This window comes from Pelobates fuscus, chromosome 3, assembly GCF_036172605.1.
Source record: "Pelobates fuscus isolate aPelFus1 chromosome 3, aPelFus1.pri, whole genome shotgun sequence".
Taxonomy (NCBI): Eukaryota; Metazoa; Chordata; class Amphibia; order Anura; family Pelobatidae; genus Pelobates; species Pelobates fuscus.
The window spans coordinates 339884131-339907139 of record NC_086319.1 but is presented as its reverse complement, the minus strand read 5'-3'; the positions used below and the strand labels follow the sequence as shown (position 1 = coordinate 339907139).

Sequence of the window (23009 nt, the reverse complement as noted above, 5' to 3'; positions counted from 1 at the left end):
TAGTGTTTCCATCAACAATGCATATTATTCAAGTACACTGTTTTTTTTCATTTTAGTTAATTTCTAGATATTTTCTGCATTTCTAGAGAGGCTGGTTTAAATACTTATAACACTTGTAGACATTCAGAAAAGCTTCCAGAAATAGCTGTCTCTATGTGGAAATAAATGCACAAGATATAACCTAGCCAAGAAATTGGCTAAAACTTCCTGTATTCAGCCTCACCAGCAGTAAATGACCAATATGAATAACTCTTACACCTTCTGCTAGAGCTAATGGTAACATGACTCATTTTCTAGCAACAAAACAAGAACCCTCCTACCATCAGTCATGGTCCATTCCTGTCAGTGGGGTGCCAATATGCCCAAACACAATGAAAAGGGACGGAGACAAAAGCCGTACAATAGAGGGCCAGCAGAGTCAGTCCATAGAGCTGTTAGTCCAATATTTTAAACACCACAGTGTACATTTCAGTTAAGCTTTGTCATGCTAATATTATGGAGCCCCAGAGCTACAGAGAATCTACATCTATGAATAATGGTTTAAAGCCAACTTCCTGGATTTCAGATTCTTTTGTGAACAACCCAGTGGCCACTTAAATATCCAGACAACGCTAAGCATTTTACAGAGTTCATGATATAAGATATTGGAGAGATATCTGATATAATCAGCAAAGTTAAATAGCACTCTTATTTGATCTCCTCTGAATTAAAGCCAGAGTGTTTTGATTTGACATTAGGCAATGAAATAAACCAGATGTTCCTCCCTTCATATAACCCTCCGTGGGCACAATCTTAAAGGGTTATTATTTGGCACACGTTCAGGAAAACACATTAGAAATGGCACAAATACCCGGATTTTCTTTCTTTTCTATCTACACTAGTTCATTATCCAAACTAATGCATAATCCAAAGGGCTTTGGGAACTTTGTGTAAATACTTTCATGTACAATTCTCTTTCTTGGCTACCCTGAGATTAAGACCACAATTATCCAGGCTTAAACCTAAAATAAAAGAACCTTTGCAAATGTATTATCTGGCCTTACATGTTTAATCACATAGTATTCTGTATGCGCTTTAATACCTTAACTGACGAACAAATGCTTCATCTTCTGATCTTTTACACATGAAAGTCCTTTATAAAAAAAATTGTGTTTAAAAGCAGATTTCAACTAAGCATTGCTTGTAACAAAACAACTATATAATTGTATTTTTTTTTTTTTTTTTATATCAAGCTACCATACTGCAGGAAGTATTGTTTGTAGACAGTATGTCCACATTTGCAGTAAACCATGTGGTATGCACAACTGTATGGTTGATTGTGTATACAAAAAAAAACCCTAAAATAAAACTGGGTGGGATATAGGCATGAACTGAAGTGTGCAGACTATGGCACGCATTCATAGAGCAGATGGAATGCATCTCCATTGGAAATGACAGCAGTGATTTATGGAATGACCTGAATGCTCCTGCCAAGCAACAGCACAGGATGACGGAACCTTGTCACCATGACAACTGGAGCCCACCCAGCACATAGATTAAACAGCCATGGCTTGGCTTTACTGCATACTATTTGAATTTGTTTCTAACCAATTCTCTAGTTTACACTGAGGGAACACTATTCACATAAGGGACACATTTATTATGTGTAATGCACATGGAAACAACCTCAAAGACCATGAACAGTTCCTGTCTAAATACAGCAGACATGGACAGACGAAACCTTCTGACAACTTTGTTTGGATAAAACAGCATATTATATGCTTTACTAAATGATAAATGCATTAGCAGTGGGTTCCATCAACAAGCTCAACCCAATAAAACAAAAGTCACTGGTATACAATTAAATATGCATAATGCACCCGCAGGCATGAAATCTCAGCCAGGAATAGTGTGTGCCAGATAGGACACCCTATCCATAACACCCACACTAAAAAAAATCCACTTAATAGTGATACAATACTGCACGATAAGATGTTACAGCAATTGTGATAACATACGAAAACTACTATTTAAATTGTAAAATATTTATTTGGGTATCCAAACGTTACTACCAATATTTAGTCACGTGAGGGGGTTTCATTATAGAAATGCATGTTCCTTTATACTATAAATTTTATGAATGAGTATTCCTCTGGCTCACTTTGTAAACTGATATTTTCCAAGACAGCTGTTTCCTTTATAGTGTTACACTGTAATGTGGGAATGCATGTCACCATATATAAAAAAAAAAAAAAAAAAAAACATTCTTCAAATCAAAGCAATAAAATTGTTGCTGTTTGTTACTGGCAACTATATCGACAATAAAGCTGGATGATGAGTATGTATTTATTCTTTCCAATTCGCCATTACGGAGATCAGATACTTACAGAAGCCAGAGCTTTGCCAAGTGCATCTCCTGTTTGAGAAGCTCCCGCTGCATTGCCTCGACTTCCTGCACCTACAAGTGGCATTAGAAAAAAAAAAAAAAAAACATTACTAAACAGGTGCAGATCCTTTGCACAAATCTAAGCTAGAATGAATGGTAAATGAAAGGAACTGCAGAACATATGCTATATTAATACATGGCAACTTGCCACCAAAAAAAATAAAATAAAAAATATATATATATATATATAAACACTATACACTTTTAATAACAGGAAGACTAGACTTTAATCATACAAAAGAATATTTACACAGAGCGACAATTTAAAAATGTGCTAAAAACAGTAATCAGTTAGATCAAAATACTGCTTTCCCCATCCAGTGATGTACTGACTACTCAGTGTTGTTGATGGACTTTGATTTGCTTCTTTAACAAGTCCGTAACTGCCCACTAACAGTCATCACATCATGCTAAGGAACAAAATGTGACTAGGTTAGCCACAGCTGGTTAGGCCAAGGATATTGTGTCTGACATGAACTGTAGATATGCATTGATTGCTACAGATTTGAAGTAAGCATGAAGGGTGTTTTTGCATAAAAGACTACTACACCACCACCATTGTTGACAAACATTACATCTGGACATACAATCCACATATCAAAGGCACATGTATGTAGTGTTCCAAAACAGACACCTATCAATATACAGTATAGCATAGCGTGTGTTAGGCTAATCAACTATCTATGGAACAATGTGATGAGATATGATGGAATCAATACCATGTTCATTTAAAAAAAAAATTTTTAAACAGAAACATACGTTCTAACAGGAAAAAATCCAAAGCAAAAATGCAACAAAAAAATCTCCAAATGAACAAAAAGAAAATAAAAAAAAATAAATGACTAACCAAAAGTCATAATTTAATCTTACCTAAGAGATTGTCTGACCCATTTACAGGAGGAGTGTGAGAAGTCGCCACATAAGAGGAACTGGTGGTGCCACCTCGATGGAAGCTGGACATTGGAGGAAGACTGGCATTTATATCTGTTGGTGAGACTGGATGTGGTGGATAGTTCTAAACAAAACAAAAGCCAACGATAGTTAATATTTTATAGTAACATAATTAAATATAAATCCATGTAAAGATAATCCAAACTGATGTATGCGGTTTCACCTGTTCTGTTGAAAAGTTAACTTTCAAAAATAAATATATTTCACCCCAATTGTGTCTGCAAGTCCAAACAGTCAAAGAAAGAATACATTAATTATGTAGAAATGGTGTCCCAATCTACATGGAAATCATGTGGAACAAGCAAAAGTTTATCAAACTTGTCACTATTGCTCTAATGTCTTTAAGAACAATATAAGTACACAAAAAGTAGAGAATCTTTCTTTTCTTGTATTTTGGTAAACTTGTACTTTTTTCCCCTCCCCTCACTGCTATCAGTTTTTGTTTTAGATATTTCCAAGAAGAGGCTTCAGGCACTCACAGGGTTAACATACAAAGCAGTTTTATTGACCCTTAACGCAAAGAGCAACATTTCAACCTAAACAATGGTCTTTGTCAGACTAACACCTCATGAAACCTTATGTGTGTGTGTGTGTGTGTGTGTGTGTGTGTATATATATATATATATATACACATACAGAGCATCATGAAGAAATTTGTGTAAAACGTTACTTACCCCATTGTACCAATTATGGGAGGAAATTGGAGGCAGGCAATAAAGCAAAATGCCACAAAAAAGGTGGGAGAGGAGACAAGTGGAACACATATAGGTACTTCCACTAAAGGTGGAACACAAAAAGGGAGCTAGTCCACTCTAAATGCACATGTGCAGCAAATGAAAACCACAAATCAAGACTTGACGCCCCCAAAATAGTCAAGCTAACAAAAAGAGTGCACGTTGGCAAAGTGTTTTTTTTGCTTTTGGTGCGCTCTTGCAAGGTTTTGGCTTCTTTCCGGAATCTCACAGTCCATTTTATGTGCTTCTGGGAGTTTTGCAGCCTCTGTGCTTCACTTTATGCTCTTACAAGGCTCCTGTCTTATTTCGGAGCCTTGCACATGCTTTCTTTCATTTTTGGGAGCTCCGTTCTAGATTTTTATTGTTCTTCTTTGGCGTACATGTCCATTCATACTGGGGTAGCTCCCCTTTTGCGCTCCACCTTCTATGGTCTCACTGGTTTGCACTGCGCAGAGAGGTATGGAGTGCCCATCTCAGTGAATACAGTAGGGCTAAATGGAGCAGCCAATGCTAAATAACCAGGGCATTCCACTATGGCATAAGGCTTTATTGTATCTACTTGGCAAAACTTAACATTTGTTCCTTATAGAGTTAAATATGTTTGTGAACTATAGTTCCCACAATAGACCACCTAAAGGCTCGATTGGCGCAGCACAGGGGTGTCACAAATGGTGTGCAGGGTGTCTGAATGAGTTAGGCTTGGCCCTGCATGCATGAAATGCTTTCCATTCTTTCCTATAAGGAAGCAATGTCAATTAGCTCATATAGACTGTACGTGTCTCAGCTACGATCTGAAGTTTAGTTATATTTACTGTTTGAGGGTGCAATAAATATACAATTTTTGTTCTTGAACTAGCACTTTATTTGTCACTACTTCTGCTCAAAGACTTTCCCATGCCTTAACAACGGTATAAAATAAAAGTTCATGAAATGGGATAAATGAAGTTGCCCATTTCCAGTGTATGCCCTTTTGTGTGATATAGCAGGCATATGAGCAACATATTCTCTCAATTTTTTTTTCCACTGGGTGACTATGGATTGGCAGAGGATTATACTGGTTGGGGAAGCATCAGAGCTATCAGATTTGTTGATGGTGAGATGAGGTCAAATTGAGAAATATGCAAATTAAAATTGGCACAAAAATATAAATATTTCAAATATATAATAATATCATCACTTTATACTTAGTTAAGCCAGCATTTCACAGAGAAGTAAAATGTACTATAGAGTAGACAATAAATCTCAAGTTAACCCACTCTTACCCTAAGAAATTAGTTCTTAGCATAACCCTGACCCCAATTATATATGTGGGATTTGTACTACCTAAACATGACCAATCTATCAGCACATACTTTTTGTCACTGAAAATGCACTGTCCCATTTCAAGTAAGTGCATCCTTGGTCGTGATCTAACAATCACTGATATACACATTTTATCTCCTGCTTTCACAGAGGGCATGTCATTTGTTTCCCCTTGTTGGCAGGAAATGAATCAATTTCTGGCTTTTCATCAAAGTGCTGGATTAAGAATTCATTGGACCTTAGGCTGGCTAACAAATTGGACCCCATACTGATCATGTAAATTGTAACCCTAAATTATACCTGCCATACACAATCAAAAGTCACCTTTGACTGATGCAGTCTGAGAAAGGATTAGCAATAAGTATGCGTTGTGCAGAAATACAAATGAATCAGCAAGTAACTGAGCTGAGCAGAGTGAATGACCATCAATGTGCAGTGTGAAAATAACATTTGTGAATACACAGCGGTAAAACAGAGTGTATGAGCAACCAAAAAATGTAACTTCAATAACTAATATGAACAAAGTGAGAAACCAGAATACTTAACATGATTTATAATGTATTGGAATTGTTCAACAGAACAAGAGCAGTATATACAAATGTATGCAACGTCATGAGTCTATAATAAAAATCAGAACACACTTAAACACCACAACCACTACACCCCCATTGTATTGATTATAAACTCCCACCGAATGCTTGCTTTTTAAACCTCCCCATCTTTGAGGTTGAGGATCATTTGGGGATGACGGTCTTCTCATTGAGCTCACATCTTTCAAATTGATGTCCATCACTGTCAAGCACTGTACTGTCAGTACACACAATATATTTCCCTGCCTAGCAGCACAGAGCAATGTGATTTACACGTATTCACACCATGCTATGTGGATGTGGCACACTGCAGTTCAGTCCACCCACAGGCCCTTCTTACAAATAGGATCAAGCACAGGGAGGGGCAAGGACAGGGTGGCATTGAGAGAAGGGACCTTGCAGCGGCCAATTTTAATGATCAAAGTATGAACAAAGTATTTTCCTTAAACATACAAAACAGCAACACATGGTAGTAACAAAGATTGCTGTATGCAAATAAAAGCATGAGGACGACAGCTCGGGTAGCCCTTCTCTATATAATTCAATCATTAAAAAAAGTGGACGCTCATGTCGATGTGAACACATTGACATGATAACCCTAAATGTCACTTTAACTATGCCATTAAATTAACTTTGTTAGATCATCCAATTGTCTACAATTTATCTGTAGATGAAAATAAGACTGTATCATGTTACTCTAATAAAAACCCTTAGAGCAATAAATAAACCAAAATAATACATAATCCTATGCCATTTACCAAAAAAAAGTGCGTGACAGCTGACACTGCAAATGGCCTCTAACCTAGAGAATATTATTACAGAAAGAATGGAATGGGAGGCGTCTCTTTCATTTTGAAAACAATAAACTCAGACACTTAAGAATACAAGTCTTCATTCATCTCTTACCAAGCGGTCATGTAGACTGCCATAGCTACTTGACTGAGACATGTGAGAGGCTGTGTTGCCCAGCATTCCACTGTACCCTGGCTGGCTGATTCCATTGGAAGAATTCCATAGCTCTGATGAATTATGGCTCCCATCTAAGAATAAAGATGACATTTTTATAATGAATACATAAATAATTTTTAAAGCTATATTTTCCTGGCAGAGGCCATAAGATCCATGCAAAACAATGTCTTTCTGTCGCAACTGCAAAATCATCACATTCCTTAAATGCTTCATGTGTCAGATGATTGCACTCGCTCTGACCCTGACAGTGTAAAGCATACTCTGAGTATATGTGATATTTTAATGCAAAACTTGCTACATTGCTCAAGTGGCAGATTGCTGTACAATGGATACTAAAGGCAGCATGATCTGACAGACAGCAAGTATTTAACACAGACTCAAACAGGGATCCAAATATCTAATGTACTATTGTATCATAACACTGAGCCTCCTCCTTCACTCTCCCTGCAGGTTGATGGTACCTGCTTCACCCCATCCTTTCAAGCTCGCGGTCTTGGTGTCATTTTTTATCCTTGCCTCACCTTTCTGCCTCATGTACAGTCTGTTGCTAAAACAGGTCGGTTCCAGCTTGAAAACATTGCCCGCATGCGCCCCTTTCTTCTAATTGTTGGATTGAGGGTAAATTATCTTGGCAACTAAAACGGAACTTCACTTAAGTTCCCTCCCATTGCCAAAGATCATATAAAATATCTACATGAGAAAATTTTGTACTGACTTTTTTCTTATGTATGAAGAGAAAAGTCAAACAAATGTAAAAAAAAGACCCAAGGGGGAAACACAAAAAAAAAGGAAAAAAACAAAAACAAACAAAAAGAAACAACAACCCCAATCTCAACCCCAACCATGCCACTTTAAACATTACCCATAGTTACACAAAAATGAAAACTGAAATACCATTTGAAGTACCCATTTAGTGATGATCAAAGAATTGTAAATTGGTGGATTGTTGCCAGTTCCTACGAATGGAGTGTCCACAATATTTAGTTCAATCACCCGCTGCCAATATAGGAAACTCCCTTGAATATTTGAACACTTACCTTGCAGAAAAAAAGTGCTTGCAAACATACTGCTGGTTGGCTTGGGAGATGGGTAACTTGGAGACTCTCTGTTGAAGTCATCTGAATTTGGAGAAGGTGCATAGACCTTAAACAATATAAAACAAAAAAAATAGTAATCAATCACTTGTTATTGTGCATCACAAAGATTGATATAAATCACATTGTATATGCTCAACATACTAAACAAGACTTGCCGTATAAACAATGTAAACTGGTATATTGCAAATATTCACATTTTGAAAAGTATCAACATCCAACTAATACAATGAAATGCCCAATCCACTCCAAAAACTTGGAAATGAGCTGAATGAAACCAACATGTGTGGAGCAGGCAATAAGTCCAACACCCCATTACTGGCAATTCGGTAACCAAGAAGCAATACACATATGCAACTGTCTCCTGGATGAAGCATAAGCCAAGAATAATTTTTTTTAGTTAAAACATCCAACAACAGTGACTTAATGGCAGTGGTAAGAAAAACACAACAAAGCTGCTACTGTTTCATGCCGATTTAGATCCTTTGCACCAGTTTACCAATTTCCTTGATGCCATACAGGAACATATGACCAAAGTCAAATACACGCAAGAATATACAGCAATAACGGTTCTATTAAATACTCAAGGACATGCTGACGGCAATTACTGATCGCCCTAATTTTTTTTTACAAAGCAGAGCTGGGCAGAATTTGGATATCTTTCAGAAAATCGGACATTTTAGAAAGTAATTTTTGGGCACATACAACTTCTGTAAAGAGCTGTGATACATGCATTAATATATTTGAATACATAAATGTGCACTCATAACATTATAATTATAAATAAAAACATTACAGTACTAAACTGAAACAATGCAAAATGTCCGCCTTATTCACCACCAACTGAAAAGTGAAGCTTAATTGAACGGATATAGCAAGTGCAGTTCTTGTCTAAACTATTTGCTGTAGCATATGCAGAGTTAATCTATCACTACAAAACCACAATATCTATAAAAAAAAAAAAGGCTAGGCACCTGTAGCAGCAGCTCACAGATAAACTGATTAATGAAAATCACATATGGCATATTTCACAAATACATCTTTACAGCATGCAATAAAAATATGGTTATTAGCATACATAAAGCTAGCTTGTTGGAGTAAAATGCCTGTCACAACGTACAGTATTATAAAAATAAAAAATAAAGTATAATGAGGGAGCACACAATGTTCAATATTTTCATAACCCTAGTTGTGTTTTATAGTATGCAGACAGATACAGGTATCCCATTCTCTAAATGTTAAGAAGCACTGCTTCAAATGTTGGTTCTCTTGTACCTATTATTATTTTCACTTTTACAACCCATCAAAAACTAATTTCACAGTAAATTTAGAGATGTTGCAATTTTTTTTGCATTTAATTGAGGAGTATTGTAGTGGGCACATCATAATTGGCTTAATTAGATATGTTTCTTATTTAATCAGGCTGCGTAAGTGACTGCATTGCCCACGTTTACTATGATTTTAGTTAGTAGATAGATCTCAATGTCACTATAACAATTTCTGTATTATTACCGTGATGTAACTCATCTGTTTCACAGTCTAACAAAGTACTGTCTTTTGTGATTTTAAAGAATTATACAAGACTATACAGCACATTATCTATATATTAACAGGAAAGGAAGGATTTGCCAAAAATATGCTTGTGGTTTTTGCCACAATGACTAACATCTTAGAAGCACTAATCATATTTAAGCCATCAATAGTTGAGTTAGTCTGTCTAATGATCCAATGGCTAATTCACTTGTTAGTCAAGATCAACTCAACTTCTATATTCAGACTACAAAATATTCTGACAATTTTTTCTCTTGGGGAGCATGGTCATATGCAAATGATGACAAAGGATGGAACTTAAGCCAAGTTTCATTTCAGTTGCTAAGCTAATTTACCCACAATCCATCAGTGCAAAGAATGTTGCAGAAGGGCAAACGGCAGACATCACGGACAGAGGAGAACAAAATAGAGGTGACCAGATATTATAGCATGCTATAAAGATACTGTTAGCAGTGTAAAGCTAAGCTTGAACTAAAATGCCTGTCACTAGTTATTGTAAAAAATAAATTAAACTGGGGGGAAATGGCCACTCCCATAGTAAGAAAAGATAGCAAATATTAATAAAGGCAAGTTGCCAAGGGAGGAGTATAATTATTAGGGTACAAGTAACATAAGGAAAGGAAAACTGGAAAAAAAACATGACAGATCTTGTAAACAAATATGGTACTTAAATTTGAAACTTTTAATTGATAAGTGAGAGTTGTATTTGGCGAACAACACAAAGTCAAGTCTACTACTAAGTGAACTGAATGCTGGTTTCACTATACTGTTAAATTAACAAATAAATAAATGTAAGGGAAAGAAAAAGAAAAAAACCTTAAAAAACAAAAATAAAATAAAGCTGGAAAAATATAGCAGAATAATTATGCCAGCTAAGATTCTTCACATCAAAGAGCTGAAGCAGTAAAATATAAGTGATGTGGTCCCAGCGATTTCATTAATTCCAGATGTGGGGAAATAGATGGCCAAACCCATGAAGAAAATAGAAGGCCATTTAGATGCAATAAGAAATGCCTACAAATGAAAACCAGATGGCTCAGTCATATGATCACCTGCAAATGGATGCCAGATTTTTTTTTTTTTTTTTAAATTCAATGGTTCGATCACATCTATTTTCAGTTGCAAAGTGCTACCCATCTTGCACTGCTCATTCAGGCACCAATGATTTACAGTGTGTGTGTCTGGACGAGGGGGAGCTGGACTCTACGTCATTCACGACCATGATTCTGTAGATGCACTCATTAAGAAAATTACATTTTACTCATTTTGGGCTCATGTAATTTCCTGCAACTTTAATATAAATCACAAAAAAATATATAAATATTAAAAGATTTTTAGAAATGTTGAGGAGCATTTATAATCGTCAGTTATTTGGCCCTAATTATATATTATATAAAACACGGTTTTCTGAATGAATGCTTTTTACTCTGTATAAGAGTGTTCACCACACAAACGTTGCTGGCAATTTAAATACAGTTTCAATTTAATCATAAATAGTCTGTACTCCATCAGCAATTTTGATCATGGAAATGTTATATTGAGAAGTACGATGGTTCTCATTTCTCAGCCATTACTGTTCAAGCACTGTATGGCATGAGACTGGTGGCACAGGTTGGCATATTTACATCTTGTCTTTGGCTTTTGGTTCGATAAACCACATTGTGATTTGAGACTGGGGGAGTGAAGGTTAAAAACCAAAAGGGTCTTTGAAGTGCACAGTGTAATTTACAAAGAAAGCATAGTAGAGGTTACAAAGCTCTCTCATCAGATTCTGGAACACAAACAAAGACTTACCGGTAATCAAAGCTAAGATGCCTAGTACATGTGGGGAAAAAAAGCTTCACCACAAGCCTGTTGGGAGAAGCACTCTTTCAGACAATCTTTGTCTCTTATTGTCAGACAGCGGTGATCTTCTACTGCCACATAGAAAATATTTACTTTTCATAAATTAATGAAAACTTCACGATCGAAATACTAGTAAGGGGGAAAAAGGTGTAAAGATATTTAATAAGTGCAATCAGCTCAGCACTTTTGAGTGGCCAGCAACTGGCTTAAACTGGCAAACCCCTTACTATGATTTACAAAGCTTGTGTCCATCCTAGAAGAAATGCAAACTGAAGAGGGTTTAGTTACCCTGGGTAAACATCACCTCAATCACAATGCAGTCAACTATGACTGCCACAATGGTAAGGATTGCGTTTCTTGAACTGGTGTAATAAGCACCACAGGCCTCACTGTGTATTAACTGCTCCATATTCTAACATGGATAGCTGTGGTGTATTTTGAATCTGTGCTGCCCTAGGCTTGACGGAACTCGGACACCCCCTAATTTACATTTGCCCCACAGCTTCCTGCCAAGGCCACACTTCTTCCTGTTAAAGACTAAAACATACTTTGACTGACAGAAACACACTCTCAGAAACACTGACATGCACACACACTCACTGATTTGACACAATCTGACAGACACACACACACACTGACGGGCATACACAATCACTCAGACACACACACACACACAGGCTCTCATAGAAACACACACACACACACTCACAGACACAAATCACTTAGACACAAACACGCTCACTGACAGACACACACACTAGACACACACACACTGACAAACATTCACTCACTCACAGACACACACACATTCACACACTAACAGACATACACACCCACATATATTCTCCCCTCTCCCCCCCAACACTCACAGATAATTTTTTTATTTTAATTTAAATCCACCCATGTGATGTCAGGGAGCTGAGCAGGAAGAGCTCAGAAATCAGCTCCCTCACCGCCTACCTGAACCTCAGCTGACAAGGCATTTGCCTGGGCATTTAGGGGCGCTGTTGATAGTCTACAAGAGGTTCTTGGGTCCCACGTTTGGGCACTTAAAAGGAGTGCTGAATGCAAGAGTTTCCTAGTTAAACTTTATAAATATTGTTTTGAATTATCAACTAACGTTTTCTTCTTGAAAACATAAAAAATTGTTTAACGAATTACTCCAATTGTCATGACCACTTGCTGCTTTTAATAGGAGTCTGTATGTGCAGCGTTTCTGCTTGAAAAGCTGTACAGTGTAATCTGAACTTTTGTGCCAGGAACTAGTTGCATCTACGGCACGCAAAACTCTGTTCTGGGCTGACTAATGTCAATTCTGTGCAAAAATTACTCTTTTCGGCAGCGCACTAGCTACAAACATAATGGACGACTCCCTTGCAGCGCTGCGTGCCTTGATCTTTTCTCCCTCCAAGTCTCCCTGCATTAATAGCGATTTAATTTTTTTTGTCCACGACCTCCCTCCCTCCCTCCTCTACAGGGTTCACAGCACGTACATGTGATATGAGCCAGTAGAACAGTCCAGCCATATGCTTCTCTATAAGAAGCATTTGATTTGACCATGAGTGAGCAGTGGTAATACTGATGGGGAGCTTCGTCCAGCGAAAGTTCATAGTTTATATGCAGGATCATAAGGGGGGGGGGGCTACTTAATAATGCACAGTAGGGCACTGTAAACTAAAAACTAAAAAATGATATCTATATCTATCTATCTATATATATATAATTATATATATATGCAGAATTACAAATCTGTTTATATTTTCTTGTCAATATTATTTATATACACTCACCACACACACATTATTGCATTCTTATGAAATATATAAAATGTAGACTTTTAAAACAATACAGTTCTCGGACACATTCCCACATTCGGTCAGGAAGGAATGATCTATTCTCCTTCTGATAGCAGTTTGTCTCACTAAGCAGCACATCACACTTTCAAGCATTTCAGGGTTACAGAGAACCGAATATAATCCAGCTGCAATGTAATGGTGCAATACATTCAAATGATTAAGAGAATAACAAACGGATAAAATCCTGAAGATATGAACAAAACAAGCAACCTTCGTTTATTTAACAAAATATGCAGCTTAGTTATGACATTTGCTGTTTGAAATGACTTGCAAACGTGGTGAAAGTGAAGAGGGGGTCATTGCATGCGGACGCAAGACATGAAGGTGTGTGTAGTGAGTGATGTCATACAAACACTGCAAAAGGCACACACTCCCTGTGCTCGGAAACTCGTGTCGTTTGGAAATGAACCAAATGACTGGGTTCTTCATAGCACAAGCATGCCCAGAGCTACAGATATCGCAGTTCCAATAAGTGCCAGCAAACGTATATAAATAAAACCATTTCGCACTATAAGCCCTACAACTCTTCGGAAATATTACAGTCTTATAGCACTTGACTTTTCACAGCTTGTGCAACTCACTTTACAATAATCACATTATTACATTGTTTTAGGATTCCTTTAAATTTGAAATTAACACTAATGGGTTTTATATTAGTGATTATAAACTAAATTTTATTTGATGATGATTGTGCAGTCTGTTAATTACTATGCAGTCCATCCTAACAAGGTTAACTGCGTATATTATAATAATATCACTTTATTTAGCAAGAGAGGATATATCCAGCATTCAAATATGTTTTGGGATAAGATTTATCTTGCATTTTCCATTTCTTTAAATATATATAAAAAGTTAATAAATGTGAAAACCCCATCACTGGTCAGTTTCATTTTGTTAGGAATAACTGGGCACTTTGCATTTTATGAAAATATTAATAGAATTGGTACGGTTTATGTGTTGCCAAACTTTATAATTTGTCAATATAAACATAGTGAAAATATGTATGATGATAACGTGCAAATTCCAAAGTGTTCAAAGGGTGCCAACAATTTATAAAAAAAAAAAATAAAAAAAAAAATATATATATATATAATTTTTCACTGTAAAATAAGCTCAGTGATGACATTCTTCAATCTAATAATAAATACTAAAATAAAATCTCCAAAATAGACTTAATAGATGCTTCCAAGTGTCAGGGGGTGAGCGACACTGGGGGAGAAATGCTTATATGAAACATTTGTTATACAGTTCCTAGGCCTGATGATTATTTAGTGTCTGATGCAGGCAATGGGGACCTAATTCAGGATCCTTAGTCAGGTGTTATTAAGCAAACAAGTCAATTCCTTACATGTCTTGCAGTGCTTGGAAATGTCTTGTCTTAATATATAAAATGAATAGGGAAGAAATATATATATTATATATAAATACAGTGTCATAAAAATGTAAATTGAGAAGAAAAAAAAGGCAGTTTGCTAAACAAAGGTGGAAACATGTAGTTACAATAGACTTGCAGATTAGCCCTTCAGCTTTAGATCCTGTTTTACTTGTCCTCGGGCATTGTGTGTTTATAAAAGCAATAGGGATATTTGGGGAGGGGGGGTGAGACATCACTATAAAATTGCCTTTTTCCACATCCTACAGTAAAAATCAATATAAAAAAACAAAACGAAAAAAAAAAAAAAAACACGGGGGTGGGGGGTGAGACGAAACAAAAAAACAAACATACTTCATTTTATTGTAAGCTCTTTTTCTGCCACTTTTCACCCAATATGTAGATATAATTTTGTTTGTTACTCATATACGTACATTGGAATATGTTGAAGAAATAAAAAAATGCTAAAAGTAAATAGAACTTTAGTTTGTAAGCCAACGCAATCCTCTTTCTTACATATACATACACACATAAAATAAAAAAAGGAAAACACACATCAAAGTTGTTGAACAGTCATAGATTTTCCATATTAAAGTGGTTTTCTCATCTTCAATAAAGAGAAAGAAAAGGAAAAAACTTCAAAGATGTATTAACAAGTTCAGTCTGTGTGCAGTATGGAGGGAGAACACCAGTCTTTATTTCTATACATTTCATTTTGTTTAAAACTCCAGCTATATTTAAAAATGTAAAACACCAAATCAGTTTTGATAGCGGCTGGTCCAGTACACATGACCACAAAACAATAATACACTAAAATTAGATGTTCATTCCCTCTTCCATAATGACTACTTCGTAATAATTAAATCATTTCACAATTGTAAAAACCAAACACACCTTCATTTTTACAACATTGCTAAATTGCAATGAATAATAATGAAAATGTATTGCTTTTGCAGAATAAATCTTTTTAAAAGTTGATGTACAGATATAAATATTTTTCTTTGCCTAATATATGGATACACTGATGCTTGCCAGATACCAGGGCTAAAGAGATCATTTGTTTACCAATTGCACTGGTACGTAAATGTCACCTCTGACCTCTGCCAGACATACAACAAATCTCTAAGCTAGGCATCTCTCTATTGTACCACCCCCATCCAATACATGCCTGGCAATACTTAATAAGATCAAAGAAAGGCATTAAAATAATAATAATAATACTTGCAACAGAACAAAAGACAAAAAAAATTCTACACTTCGCAATTAGTCACAAATCCTTCCTTGTAAAATATCTGCCAATTACATATAATACTCACACACATGTACAGACAAACATGAATCTTTACAAAAATTATAGTTCACTAAATAATGTTTACCACAATAAAGCGTAACTGCTCACATCAACCTTAAAAAAAATAAAAAAAATATACATTTTAAAAAAACTCAAACTTAAAACAGCAACAGAGAGACTTGTAGAGTGTCAAGTGGACTGAATTTGAATCAAAAGCCCCCAGGGCAGGCAGTTTCCAGAATCTTCCATGAAATCAGAGCTCCCTCTCCCAAAACAATTTACTGTGGCTGACAACCATTTAATAAAATTCCACAAACATAATACAAGTCAAAGTAACATTTTAAAAAGTCAGTTTGGAAAAAAAAAAAATATATATATTTCTCATAATAAATGCATTCCCATCTGGAACAACAAACAATTCTGTTTTATTCTATGAAACCCTAACATTACACAGTATAACCAGCTAACTCTATTCACAGACAACATACCCTCTCTCTCTCTACAGGTACATGCAGGATCTACACACCAATGCATTTTAGACAGAACTAGTGTTCATCTGGGTCAGAATGCTCATTTGATTGGAGGCAGATGGAACAACATTACAACCCAGCCGCTGATTCTAAAAGTCTATACAGGAAACACGAATATCACTGGCTGGGGCTTGCCGTTACCTTAATCATTCCCAGAAATTGAAAGCTGCGTTGATTTTTTTTTTTTTTTTTTTTATTATTATTATATTTTTTTTAAACCGTACTCAAACTGTATTTACTCTTTCTTAGGAAAAATAAAAAAATAAACAATAATTAACAAATATTCCTTAATAAATGTTTTCAGTAAATGATGACATAATGTCTGTGATTGTAAAGTGCATGACAAATAGCTTTCTAAACGTCTGATTTACTTTCATGTAATTAACAATCCTATATTGTGCGAATTGCCTCCAATATTGAATAAATCTGACAAGGTGCACTGTGCGGTCACTATCCTTTACAGACACTATGATGAGACCTGTAGCTCTGCTTGTACAAAGTTTTATTCAGAAAGGAAAAAACAAACAAACCAGCCCACAGTTTGTATCTCCTTTTATGATATATTAAAGTAGGATATGTTTGTTGCCTTATGCAAGGCAAAGACTAATAGAAGTGTAAGGATCTCTGAGACTAGCATGCAGTTAATGTGCACAATAAAAACCTTCTCACCGTTTTTCCATTGTAGTAATACATCAATGAATTGCTGCCCACTCCAGCCATGGGATATGCACAATACATGTTGACTCCAAAGAGGTTCTATAGCAGCAGTAAAAGTTCACTGCCTCGAGCCCAGGCATACATCCACCCAATCACACAGTAACTCTACCAGTACTATGCCTACACAGTGCACACATGGATCTACTCAAAATAGGGCTGAACCATCCCACACAGGAAAAGGGGGAGGGCAACGGCATACAGTAAATCTCTTTCAACCTTGATCACACCCTGAATGTGCAGTGGTAATGCCTCCTAGAAACATCTTTCAGTGGGATGAGAACAGTGCTTTCCAACATCAAAGCAGCCAGCAGACACTGATTTTAAGATAATAAGAACAGGACAGTACCAACCTAGTACCAAGTGAGGGCAGAGTTACCAGATTGTGCAATGGGGGAAAACACACCAGTCCCCACTCATCTGCTTTATGTTTTCTGATTTTAATGACATCTCAGCACTTGTTGCAGCTCAGACAGAGTGTATGGTTTTAAGCAATATCTCCATCTGGCAGGCTCTCTCCTATTCTACTTAAAACCTATTAACGCTCCATATTCTGGGGCTGAGAAAATATTCCAAAGAAAAAAAAAAACTAACAAAAAAAGATAACATTTTTGCAGCTACAGAAGTCCTAACGCAATAACTGAATGTTAACTAAAAGTATTTTATCCTGACACAAATCTGTTTGATGTATGAATCTGTAGTCATCTGCATGGTCAATATACAGCTAGGGGGCTAACATTTTGTAAACAAACCACATACACTACCTATTTTTTTTTATTAAATGCTTTCAATAAACTCAGACTTTACATCAAATTGACACATGTATAATCCACCACATGTGTTTGTATGTTCTAAAAATACTGTTACTCCAAAAATGTTTTAAAACACCATAATACTCCAGTATTTGGCACGTATGCACCCCTGTATGAAATGCAACTATTCCAAACTACAGGATATGTGCGGAGAGTGTATATAAAATTTCTAAAGTGATATATACAGAGACTGGAATTTGTATAATTTAGATCCTTGTATGACAATATCGCCCGTGTGTACACAAAATGAATAATTGGTTTATTTCTGGGGTTATCTTGTACATAGTTTAAAAAGGTGAAGTTAAATATTACCAAAAATAGCAATGGTCAGTCTAGCTTCCAACAGGAACATTTACGGCTTCTTATATAAATGGTTAGAATTCGAGCCATCTTTAAGTCTTATGGTTGGAAGCTCTGAGGACCATGCACAATTTTCACTGCCAAAACGGTCCAATGTTTGTTAAGCCCAGTGCGTGCACATAAGGTCAGCATAGAACAACCACTAAGCTGCCTGTTGCCGCAGTGGTGTTTGGATGTATAAGTGGTGCTTCTAAAGTGAGAATTGATGGGAATCCAGAGTGATTTTAAAATCCTGGCAGTTCTCACTTTAGTGAAAACCCTATTTCTATTAGAATGGCAAAAGGAATAGTTGGAATGGCATTGAATAGGGCAGGGGTAGGCAACCTTCGGAACTCCAAATGTTGTGAACATATCCCATAAGGCTCTTACAGCCATCATGCTGGCAAAGCATCAAGGGAGATGTAGTCAACAACATCTGCAGTGCTGAAGGTTGCCCACCCCTGAAATAGGGACAAGAGTGCACTCCAGTATCTGAGCATGGAGATTAGAGGAAAGTATCCCTAATTCACAAACACAGCATTCTGTGTCAACACACTTTACGTGTTGATGCTGAATATAATATAAGGACAAAACTGGTATATGTTATTGTGAAGTGCTGGCTGTTTGATTAACAGTCAAGGGAGTGTGCAAACGGCAAAAACAATAAAACTAGTTTTGTATTAAATGGATGCAAATGATGCAGTCAGACTACAGGATCACGGCACGAAAACCACATCACTTAACAATTAAACGGTTTTGGCGCTTAGTTTGACCATTTAACCCCTAAAGGACCAAGCTTCTGGAATAAAAGGGAATCATGACATGTCACACATGTCATGTGTCCTTAAGGGGTTAAAGATGGCATCTCATTTGTAGAGTAAGCTAGGAGATGCCTTACATAAAGTTAAACACAAGGGCTTTATACAGGGAAACATATCTAAAAAGAAAAAGCAAATGATGACTGTTTTCCATTAAAGTATTTAAAATATTATTTTCCATTGATGAAATAAATGTTCCTGCATCATTAGCGTGGTGGGGTTAAGAGTGTGAACACAAACGGTGTGAATAGTTCCTGAGAGAATGAATTTTGTGACTTTGCCCATCTCAAACTGGGCACAAATAATGAGGGATGGCGGCTACAGACATTAGATATTTTCTAAGGGGGAAGATTCTGAATGACTTACTTTTCAGTGCATTTTCCTCTAACTGCACAGTATAATGTTCAAGTCATGAACATAATTTCAATAGTCTAATCATTCTGACAACTTACAGAGCACAGTGCAGATATGTTACATGGTATTTAATGTGCTCTTAGTCTAATTCTACAGCACTGTGGAATACACTGATACTTATAAACAATTATGGTGGCTGGCGAAATAAAGTGAGTTTTAAAACGGTACAGACATTGTATGACTGAAACATTACAATGTTTCTTTGCTAGTCCTCTCTTGTTCGTGTATGTCTAAATGTGTGCCATAATTATATAGGTGCATGACGGTATGTTGGTGCTTCATACATACAGTACCATAGCTGATAGAAACAATTAATTGAGGTCTCTCGAGCCTAAAAATACACTTGAACTACAACCCAAGAACACATGAAGATACTTGTTAAGAAGAGTTACAGGATTATTTATTAAACATAATTCACATGTAATCCTGGTCTCAGTTTACCACGTCTATTAGTAAATACATTGGTAGAACCGAATTAGTTATCCACACACAGCCACTTCTCCGGTGCACCTATACCATTTGAGCGAGGCGCTCATTTCGTCTGCAGAAAAGAAAATAACGGACGATATACACACCAGACACAGAGGGACTCCTGCACTCTAGCGAAAAATTGGGTAAATCTACCTCAATCTCAGTCTACCCAGTGAATTTCAAAACATTCTAAATGGGACATTACAGAGTTGCACGTAATGAAACGCACCCTTTAAAACAAGAAGAAAAAAACAACAAGCCACACCTATCCCTTAAACTTATGACAATCTAGGACCATGGGATGTGGAGCTCAGCCTCACTCATTACATAACAGGAGTGGACCTGTCCAGTAAGTTGATAGCATCCATTGCACAACTGTTTGCAGCCTATTCTTAGTCCCATAGGCTGTGCTGTAAATGGGGTTGTGTGTAAAGCAATCTCCCAAGCTACTCACCACTCATGCACATGACCAGTCTGCGTATCAAACCCTCTGACGAGCCAAAGAAAGAAAGAGAAATGTGCTCAGAGTGCAAATGCACAAGTTGGACGGATCATGAGAAATACAATCTCCTCTGTTGAATATTTGATCAGGCTCACAGTTCAATCTGTGATAAGACTATACAGTAGCAATAAGTAGATTGTTATGGTGCTTAGAGGAACGTTTCAATTACATTGTAAAAAGTGGGTGGAATAGGGAAATAATTAAAGATGCTGATAAACACATCATGTGTTGCTGTATGATGGAGTGCAGATTCTGGGTTTTGTCTCTAGAGGAGCCTAGCATGGATCCTGCAGAGTATTGGGAACATTCCCAAGGGATTTGATACGAAGTGACTACTTTAAGATTTTTTTTATTGATTTTTTTTAAACCACACACTCATGCAGACTAGCAGCATAACAAATTAGATGAAATCTGGGGAGTCTTTAAAACGCAGGAGAACACCCAAAGTTATGGTGATATTTGTGGAACCACATTGAGAATAACATGTGCATTAATCTGCTTGGAAGCATCTATTTAAAGATGAGTCTAGATCAAGTACAACAATGCTTAGGGCTACAGGAACCTGGGTTTCCATGGTATTTAACCTGCTCACTACAGGACAGAAGGGCTATCAATGTCGCCTTAAAGGACTAAAATGGCCTGGATAATTTAAATGGACTTGAAGGGGTTAATAAATAGTCAAACAGTAGACCATCCGGCGGCGATACAATACTACGTTTGCAAAAGTAGTCAAGATGCTTAGTTGTCTGACTAAATATCAGAAGAGGGAATATATCTACGATCTTTGATTGTAGTACGGTAGTTTGTGTGGGACTCGGGGACCAGAAACCACCGACCTTCTGGGATTTTTACAGTCTACAGAGAATAATGTGATAAACTACAAATATCCAGTGAGTGACAGTTCAGAAAACAGCTTGGTGATACGAGTAGTCATGGCACAGTGAGACAAGCTGACAGACCACCTTTACTCAGATAATAACACTTTATGGCATTGATTTACAGAAAGGTATCCTTGAATGCACAGCATGTAGAAAAATGGAGTGGACGGACTTCAGCAGCAATAAACTACCTGTGTTTGACTGCTGTCGGATTGGAATAGAAAATGTAGCTACAGACATGTTATTACTAGAACTGGACTGTTCATTTTGGAAACAGGTCTTCTGTGTTAATGGAATTTTTTTTTTTTTTTATGGTGTCACACACAAATGGCACAGTCAGAATTTGGCTTCAGCCACATTAATTCATGGATCTATCCTGGCATAGGTGACAATGTAATAGTTTCTTCTCCCACCTTTGTCCCTCTAATACACTGTTTGTGATATACACTGTGAGAACTGCAGAAAGGATGTCAGTAGTAACCGTTTTTGTTGTGGATATGAAATTAGAGTATTACCTCAGTTCTTATAGGGTTAATGAGTAGGCCTGTATAATAAAATCGGTCACTATTTATAGATTTATTTCACTATCCAACCTTTGTAACAGATATCACAGAAGGAAGCAATGTTTAACCAAGGCTACGCATGTTCATACTTTATAGATTTATGGTTGGTAAGTAGATAAAAGCACAGTAGTCTAATGTGTTATCAATAAAACCATTGTGATATGCTGAAGCTCATGTCCCATAAACCAATGCTGAAGATGAGATGAACTGGTGGGATATGCTAAACTTTCCCGAACATAGTGAGAGTTCCAGGATTGACAATGATATTTCAGCCATTTTATAGTTATTATTTTCATATTTGTAAGGTGCAGCAGTATTTGTTGGTGCTTTAAAAACGGCTAATTAAAAAAAAAAAAATAGTAATACAAATAATAATAATATATATATATCCGCTAATATATAATGGGGGTCTCTACTGCAGGCTGGTGTGTCCTCCGAGGACTCCCAGGAAGAAGAGAGATCTCGTGCCTCATTTGAGTCCAGGAACGTGTATCAATCCTTAGAATCTGATGAGGACTTATCCCCATTGACAAAAGGGGATATAAAAAGGCTATTAATAGACCTCAGACAAGTCTGGAAAAAAGACCTTTGGGAAGTACAGACTGAGGTGGGTGTGATACACCAAAAAGTCAAAGCAGTGGAAAGGAGGGAGGAGTCCAGAGATGGGCAGATCCACGAAAATAAAAATAAGATAACAGAACTTACCTCACAGGCCCAACAGCTAAGTGGAGTGGTGATCTCACTAGCGATGAAATATACGCATCAGGGGCAAAAATTAAAGAAAGTAGTGATAATAAAATTTAAAACATAGCAAAACTTCCTCATCATACAGATGATCTCCCAATGTTTGAATATTCTACACAGTTTTTCAACACGATGGAGCAAATAAACGTAGCCACGTAACATTTTACAGTATTGTTCTTGCAAGTTACACCTATACTGTCCAAATGTAATCCTTATCAGCGAATTACATAATGCCTATTAATAG

The 23009-nt window shown here is 36.6% G+C and overlaps 1 protein-coding gene across 9 annotated transcripts in view; it reads right to left on the bottom strand.

Moving 5' to 3' along the window:
* TCF12 (transcription factor 12) overlaps positions 1 to 23009 on the bottom strand; it is a 214295-nt gene that overhangs the window by 18247 nt on the left and 173039 nt on the right. For 7 of the 9 annotated variants that reach the window (XM_063449090.1, XM_063449091.1, XM_063449097.1 and 4 more), the window contains exons 9-12: positions 8009 to 8114; positions 6909 to 7042; positions 3296 to 3440; positions 2367 to 2437 (exon numbers count right to left, since the gene is read on the bottom strand). In XM_063449090.1, coding sequence (XP_063305160.1) covers positions 2367 to 2437; positions 3296 to 3440; positions 6909 to 7042; positions 8009 to 8114 — 456 coding nt within the window. Of the gene's footprint in view, positions 1 to 2366; positions 2438 to 3295; positions 3441 to 6908; positions 7043 to 8008; positions 8115 to 17179; positions 17326 to 23009 lie in introns of those variants that run through there. The other 2 variants (XM_063449096.1, XM_063449099.1) reach the window with 1 other exon arrangement.